Genomic DNA, 7,872 nt, shown 5'->3' with positions numbered 1-7,872 from the left:
ATCCAATATGAGTATAAGAATTCAAAAATTGATTTCTCTATAAATTTACACTCGTCAAGAATTTTCCGAGGTTCCAATGTGACAGACACAATACACAGTTATGACTCCCAAAAAAAACAGCGGGGATGGGGGTGGGTTGTAGAGACTAGCCTAATCAATTATTACTAGTTTCCAGACACCCCTGTATTACTTTTATTGCCTTCCCTAATCCCCTTATAAGTATTGGCATTCAGTATAATAACGTTCGAATATTAACATATCATCTGTGTGTGTATTCTACTTAAACAACTAGGACGTACTTGGTAGATGGCATGAATACCTCAACTTCCGATGTGAAGCAAGCGCATTTTGCAGTGCAGTATGCACATTTGCTCCTTCCCGAAACACTGAATCATATAAATGACATACAAACTGGGACAATTCCTCTTCCTCGTGGTCCCAGAAAGCCTTTGATGTATTTTCTGTACTTTTCTCAAGGTCACTATCTTCCCAGTCACTGATAGGACTCCCTGGTTCTGCTGGTTCTTCATCTTCTGCATCGTCCTCCCCAAGCTCAAATTTGCCATTCTCCAAATCATCAAAATCGCCTGATCCATGGAATGACGCTAATTGCATCTGAGGAGGTTCACTGGATGGACATATAACAGCCTTTGCACCAGAATCTAGAATGGCCTTAATTAAGGGCTTAACCATCCCGTATCTTCCTGTGCTGATTACAATTCTATCTCTCCAGGCACCAACCTGAGAGATGACATGGTACATAAAATTAGTCCAGGATACATTTTTCCTATATACGTAGTATTATATATAATGAACAAGATTTTAAAAAGGGGGGGGGGGGGGGGGGGGGGGGGTGCTCATGTTAAACGAGGACAGCCTTCCAACAGTATTGATCTAATACTTCAAGAACCACAGGTTCATCTTATGGATCAGAAAGACACAAAAGTAATACCAAGTATAGCACAAATAAGTCAAAGAATCATATGTAACATACCATCCAGCGGATATCATCAGCCACTAGATGCATGGATGGGACAGTTCTCCGAAACATAAATGCCCCAATTTCACGGTCATCTTCCATAACCTTCATAAAGTTAAAAGCTTGATAAGCTTGCTATTATAGAAGAGACATATATGCAGCAGTAAAGAAACTAAAAAGCATACCTGGGTTTGGCGTCCTATATACCGATGGACAACACATCCAATTTGAAAATAAGGCCTATATGCCACCAGGTCAGCTATGGTTGAGATGGAGTTAAGTTTTGACATCTCCTTTCTACCCCGAACAGTTGACAACAAACTAAAGCGAACACTCTGTACAAACTTGTCTGCAAGCTCCCCAGGTTCAGCAACCACAAATACATCATTCTGCCAGCTACAAAACATTTTACCAGAGTCAAGCTCTGCTCAAAAGCAAAAATCTTAACATCTAATGCCTATCTACACAAACTGGGACAAGATAAAGCCATGGAGAAAGAAGAAACTAAAATGTAGCAGGACAAAGACATTGACCTCAAAATTGCACCAGTAGTGTCATTTTGGAGCGCTAAATGAATAATGCCGACTTGTGGCGAATTCTTCAGCTTATTCAACAATGATTGCACAGGCAAGCACAGCTGCCTGGGTCCTGAAGGAGACTTTGGAGGTGAAGAAGTTGATCTTGGAGCCTGATGGCCATCCAAGCTCAAAGGAGGAACTAAGTCAATTCGGCCAATCCTCTGCGCAACTTCTGGACTGTACAGTAATGGGCTTGATGGAAAACTTCCAGTAAACATAGGTGATGCAAATGGTGAGTTGATGGAAGTACCAGTCACCGGCTTAGGAGAATTTGACATTCCTGTTACAGTAGACAATCTTACTCCACTATGGGAACAAAATGTTTCAAGTGATCTTGTATGGTGTGTGATTCTTCCAGAATCTGGACTATTAGAAGCCTCCACAAGGAGTACGTTCCGCCGCCATCCCAAGGAAGGACTACCATCATCTGGCAATGTAAAAACAACAGAATAAGATTGAATGTGGTATATACTGAGGCCTTTTAGATTCAGCCAACAGCAGAATTATATGTGCGTGAAGAATGGAGAACCCAAAAAAAAAAGATTGTTACCGGCCGAAAAAAATTTAATCATAAAATATTAGATTAGTACCATTTTCTGGCTTTGATTTTGACAGATTTTGAGATTTCACACCATCTGAAAATCTTTCGTCCTGTTGGTATGGCAACGTTAGCCTCTGACAAACACTTTTGAATGCTTCTGAATTATTTTTGACGTAGTCCTCTGCGGCTGTTTCCAACCTCAGCCAACCAGCAGGGTCGGTTTCGTCCAGCTCCATATCGCAACGGTCATCAACTGAGCACACAAATGAAAATTTTCAATGAGATACATTTCTCATTATAATCTAAAGAAAGGAAGGGGAATGATAAATGTGATGTTAATACAACCACAAACTGCTCAAACAAGAACAAAAGTTTCCCACAATACTGTGGACTACAGACAGGAAAGAAGCATTGCTAGCAACAATAAGCATATATTGTAAAAGAAAGGCATTCGAGTTCTAACCAGGATTAAAACGAAAGTATTGTATATCAGGAAGCATCGGTAGTAGTGTACTTAAAGCTTCCTCAACTCGTTCCACTGAACATGCACTCTCAATTAACACTGGCACCGTATCCCAAATAAGCCAACCAGCCTTCCGTGCCTACAAAATTAGATGATTAATAAAATTCACTTCACCTTGTTCCTTTATTACGTGTTTTACTTCTAATTTTATGAGAAATGAAGACTATGATGATATTGATGCTGAGATCTTAGCCTTATTAACCTTTGTTGGAACGGAGCCACATCCAATAGAAACCAAACAGTCAATTTTAGTGTCAGGCCACAAAAGTTGAGCTTCCCGTATAGCAAAAATGGTAGGGTTGTTTGCCACTATAGCACCATCTTGCCAGCGATTGACATCTGCTAGCAGACAAGAAAGATCAGAAGGGAGAGAGAAATGGAAAAAACAAAACTAAGTGAGGAAAGGAAATAAAGCAGCACACTAAATTACCATCTGAAAAATCATCTAAATAATATGGTGCGGCAGATGAAGCTCTTATAGCTTGCCAGACCTTGTGTTTACAACTCCCAATGAAAGCATTATGTTTATATCCAACTTCCGCATTTGGGTTGTCTCCACCTGACATACTGATTGCTGAGCTTTCAGAGGGTGACAGGTACATCTCCGGAGTTCCAGATGGATACTGAGATATAGTTTTATAGGGGGGAAAAAAAAAGTGTGCAAACCTTTAATCAACATACACCACAAATGCACATTTTATAAATTTTTCCAATTAGACTAATGTGCAACAGTGCAAGTGGTAGAAACGTCGTGAAAAGCTAAAATAAAAGTTAAAAATAACTGTAAACCTGGTAATTCCGAAATACAAAAGGCTGTGCAGGAACCACGCTAACTAGAGTTGATACAGCAAAAACTTTAGGTATTTTTTTCACAGCAGAATCTATCAAAAGGTCTCCATCTTCATCATCACACATCTCTTTCAACAATCTCTCAAATTGATCTGCACTGTGCTGCAAGAAACAAGTAATTGTATCTTATTTCCAACACCCACTATAAAGTTTCAACTTTACATCAACAATAGTAGGAAGAGGGGAAAATGAAAGCAATCTTTACTTTTGCTCCATGTACAGCAACTCTGAACCTCTGAGATGAGCTTTTGTACAATTGATCCAACTTCTCTCTCCAAGTTGCTGCCTCGCTGTCTTTAGAGACAGGTTCAGCAAAAACAAGTTTGCCTGATCAAGCACGCCAGGGGAAAAAAAAAAAAGGTTCAAAACCAATAATGCAATCTAAAGGATGAAAAAGGATAGCATCTATAACCAGTGCATGCCACTCACCAAGTTTCTTGTATATTTCCTCACACTCATCCAATGTCATTGATTTGATCCCAAGAGCCACAGCTAGCATACCACCAGTTGATGTGCCACATATGAGGTCAAACATTTCATGTATCGGTTTCCCTGTCCCCTTTTCCAATTCTTTCAGGATTTTCACAGTTGCAAGACCTTTCATTCCACCCCCATCCATCGTGAGTATCCGAAGCCCTTGCCTTGCTACTGGTCTCCCCTTTATGGCACGTCGTAGTATCTCATTCTCTCCTGCATCAAATATGATGAAGATGATCACTACACTAAACCTAAGCAATAGAAGAAGATTTTTAGGTCTCAGAACAAACCAAGAATTGCCAAGGCTCGAGCAGCAGCTTTATTGACCCGTGGCTCAGCTGTGGATGTCAGGCGCATAAGAAGTTCCCGCAGACTTTCAGAAGTAACCATCTTTTTCCGATTCTCTAAACAGAAAGCCAAATTTCCAATCACCCACAGAGCTAATCTTTGGACCTAAGATGGGCATTTATAAATTTCATTAAATGCCTTCAGGATGAATCAATTAAACTAACACACTGCTAGAGATTACCTCTGGATTCTTATGGGCACATAATAATTTCAATGATTTCATTACATCCTTGGAGAATATTTTCTGAGCTACAGCATCAGAAGCAAAAACAAGGCGTTCCACGACTTGTAGCACAGATATTAATTCCTTCTCAACAGCAGATCTGAGAACAGCTTCGACAGGTTTCATGATATCACATTTCATTAGAAGCATTGCAACAGATACATCTGCAGCAAGAGATGAAAGGGCAAAGCATGCTTGCTCAACCTACAAATATAAAACAATAATAGTACTTCAGCTACTATCTAAGAAGGGTAGGAAAAAGAAAATATCACAACTGCCTGACATACCACGTGACGGTTGTCAGTGCTTATCATACTAATGAGCTGCCGGACTGCATTTTCATCTTTACCAACTACAACACGATTATCTTGGTCTTGCATGATTTTTCCCAGTGCAGATGCCAATAGGGGATGCCGGCAAGAAGAAAATCGGAATATAAGGGAGAAAAAGGCACTAAGCTTGTGTCTAGATGCACCAAAATAGGAAGTTGCCTCTGTCTGTATTCATCAAGTTGCATTTCGAGGAAAAGGTTAAAGTCAAACAGCATCAAGTGGAACTCAGTAAATAAATCAGCACATAATTCTTTAGTACCTCTATTTGCACATTCACTGATTTCAAATGTTCATCAGCAACAATTCTGACATTGGCAAGAGATAAGTGACGCAGTTTTTGTAGCGGCAAAATTTCAGGAAGGAACTCAAGTGGATTTCCAAACAATCTTAAAACACGCAATTCAGCCACAGCCCTGTCATGAACAGAAAATTAAAATAACATTAGGTCTCTTGCAAAAATTTCTTTGTAAGCTTCAACCAAGAAAACATACAAGGGTTTACGTGTTTGAAAGGTGGCAGATGTTGATCACAGAAAAAACAACCTGAAGTCTAGTAATGGACGAATCAGCTTGTTATGTTCCAGTGAAAGCTCCACAAGTCCAACACACTGTCTTAGCTCCACTGCTTCCACAATCCATAAATAAAAGGATAATGAGTAACTAGTAGAAAGTTTCACTATCTAAAAGCTCTCCCACTCTTAAGTTCTTAGCAAGATCATTCTTATGCATGTGAATTAACGAACAGAATAGATATTATGCTTGCCTGGAACAGAGACTAGAGCGTTATCATCAGCTCTTAGAACTTTCAAGTTTTTGAGTTGACCAACTTCAGGAGGTAGAACTGATAGCTTGTTATTATTAAGGTATAGCTTCTCAAGTAAAGGAAGTTTTGTCACTTCCACTGGCAACACCTGTTGAATGCACAGAAAAATTGCATCACACAACTGACAAAACTCAGTCATGACCAGTTATTAAAGAATCAAAATCACAAATTATCTAACACGGGAAAGCTATTATAGTTCCAAATACAAACATTTTTGTTTCAAGTTTCTTGCTAACTAGTGAAATTGGCGAAGAATCAGAAAATGTTAGTGGTAAATATGCATTAACAACCACATAGTACTAATCATTAGTCTACTCCCTGCCGTTTCCAAGTCAGATATCCTACTTAACTTTTTGGAATGTTTCAACAGACAGTCATAAATAGCACATTGTTCCATTGTAACAAATCATAAAAAGTCCATCAATGTTATCAACTTGTATGTTTTGTCAATTAGGTCAATTTAACCATAACCATAGCAGATACTCTGTATTATTCTTTGCCTCGTAAACAATGCCAGGGCAAAATTACTTACATATTGACCTCTGAGATTTCTGAACTCACCAGCAGCGATATCCACATAAATAATGGTGTATGTGTCATAGACTTATAAAAATTCATACATCTATTGACCATCTCATTCGCACTATCATTATTTATACTTCCAGAAACTACATAATTTTTCTAAGCTTCAAAATTCCACCTTTCTTCCTGTACCTCTGAGAGGTCTCTAAGACTCCAATCAGTTTAGCATAGGCCATCTTTCAGTATAACAACTTTGACACCTACTAGGCTTAAATCAACGTGGGAGGCTTAATTTGATCAATTCAAACGCGATCATATCAAATCTTCGATATGTTTATTAAAGGAAATTTAGAAGTTACAGTAATTCTATCAAGTTAAAGGCACTGGCAATTCCCATAATATTACACATTAGGTAACATACAAAACATGCATCACCTTATGTTATTCGTGCTCTTCATTTCACCTCAAGAACCCGCGTAAACATAAAATCATAGGTCCATAACATATAAATCTTTAAAGGCAAAACCCTATCATTCAATTATCAAAAAGATTCCAATCAAATTCAAACAATCCAACAAAAACTCATTGAATACAAGATAATTAGAAGCATACTTACAGAAATACCACAACCACAAAGACTCAAAGCAGTAACAGTATTCCAATGGTCTGAAAAATTCACACAACCATCACCAACACCAGTAGCCACCGCTGTCGCGGCAACCTTAGACCGCAACAACCTCGTCAAAACCCCAATGCCATCACTCTGCTGACCAGAACCAGCAGTTTTCCCCATTGTAATCGCTCTCAATGGCTCTCTCCTCCTCACAACCTTCATCTCCACCGCAACTCCGCCATCATTTTCTCTCTCCTCCAATTCAACAACAACCGTATCCTCCGGTGGCGGCATCTCCACCATTAACTTCGACTGCAACCTCAACGCCACCTGATCCTCATCGTCTCCTGCTGTCCAATCCATCTCCACCGTTTTCTTCGAGAAATCGCCGCCATTGTCGACCACAACAATTGAATCTCTCTCCTCTTCATCTTCATCATCCTCCGCTTCTTCGCCGAAATGGAGCGTCAAATGGAATGCTTCCGACGGTCTTTTCCAACCTAATCCCCATGACATTTCGCTTTTGATCACAAAAATTAGCTCAAAATTGATGCAAATTCGCCGATTTCCAGAAATTAATCGGTAACTTAGGGTTTAAGGTAATGTGCGAAATTGAGAGAATTCTGGAAAATTCCCCAAATCAATTTGATCGAAAAATAGTAGTATTAATGAATGAATGAAAAAATGGAAATTGAATGATGTATTTATAGTAGTTACAACGATAAAGACGAGAGAGAAAGACGTATCAGAAATGTCAAATCGAAGCAACTTTAAATTTTTATTATTATTTTTTTTTTAAATGAAAAATTGAAGGTTTTTCAATATTTTCGTGTGTTCTTGAATCTTGAGGATGAAGATGATGAGTACTTTTCTTTGTTTTTCAGTTTCTCCCGCTAAAACGACGACGTCGTTGCATCAAAGTCAGTGTTTTATTAGAAGACTCTGATTTTATGGGTTTTTTTCCCTCTTCAAAAGGGGTCCATCTTATTAAATACACAACACACGAGATGACCCTAAGACCCGTTCACATTTATTGAACTCAACTGAGTTGAACTGAATTGAACA

At 38.9% G+C, this 7,872-nt stretch overlaps 1 protein-coding gene across 1 annotated transcript; it reads right to left on the bottom strand.

The window, feature by feature from the left end:
* On the bottom strand, window positions 1-7,612 carry LOC145636410 (phospholipase A I-like). Its single transcript, XM_081687969.1, has 18 exons — window positions 6,811-7,612; window positions 5,613-5,760; window positions 5,393-5,471; window positions 5,110-5,263; window positions 4,806-5,015; window positions 4,477-4,722; window positions 4,238-4,400; window positions 3,900-4,160; window positions 3,676-3,797; window positions 3,411-3,572; window positions 3,052-3,244; window positions 2,824-2,960; window positions 2,562-2,700; window positions 2,148-2,351; window positions 1,513-1,984; window positions 1,165-1,375; window positions 995-1,084; window positions 1-741 (listed from the first exon to the last, which is right to left on the bottom strand). Exons 1-18 carry the CDS (start codon window positions 7,321-7,323, stop codon window positions 289-291), a joined length of 3,957 nt encoding a protein of 1,318 aa, XP_081544095.1. The 5' UTR covers window positions 7,324-7,612; the 3' UTR covers window positions 1-288.
* Between the last annotated feature and the right edge of the window lie 260 nt (window positions 7,613-7,872).

Source organism: Chenopodium album, chromosome 6 (assembly GCF_948465745.1).
Source record: "Chenopodium album chromosome 6, dcCheAlbu1.1, whole genome shotgun sequence".
NCBI classification, from domain to species: Eukaryota; Viridiplantae; Streptophyta; class Magnoliopsida; order Caryophyllales; family Amaranthaceae; genus Chenopodium; species Chenopodium album.
This window is presented reverse-complemented; position numbering and strand designations above follow the sequence as displayed.

Excerpts from the sequence above, each read along its gene's own strand:
- LOC145636410 (XM_081687969.1), bottom strand. The coding sequence starts at position 7,323 with ATGTCATGGGGATTAGGTTGGAAAAGACCGTCGGAAGCATTCCATTTG. Across the intron at positions 5,264-5,392 it reads CGTCCATTACTAGACTTCAG|GGCTGTGGCTGAATTGCGTG; the intron begins GTTGTTTTTTCT and ends TGTTCATGACAG. Across the intron at positions 5,016-5,109 it reads CAGTGAATGTGCAAATAGAG|ACAGAGGCAACTTCCTATTT; the intron begins GTACTAAAGAAT and ends TGATGAATACAG.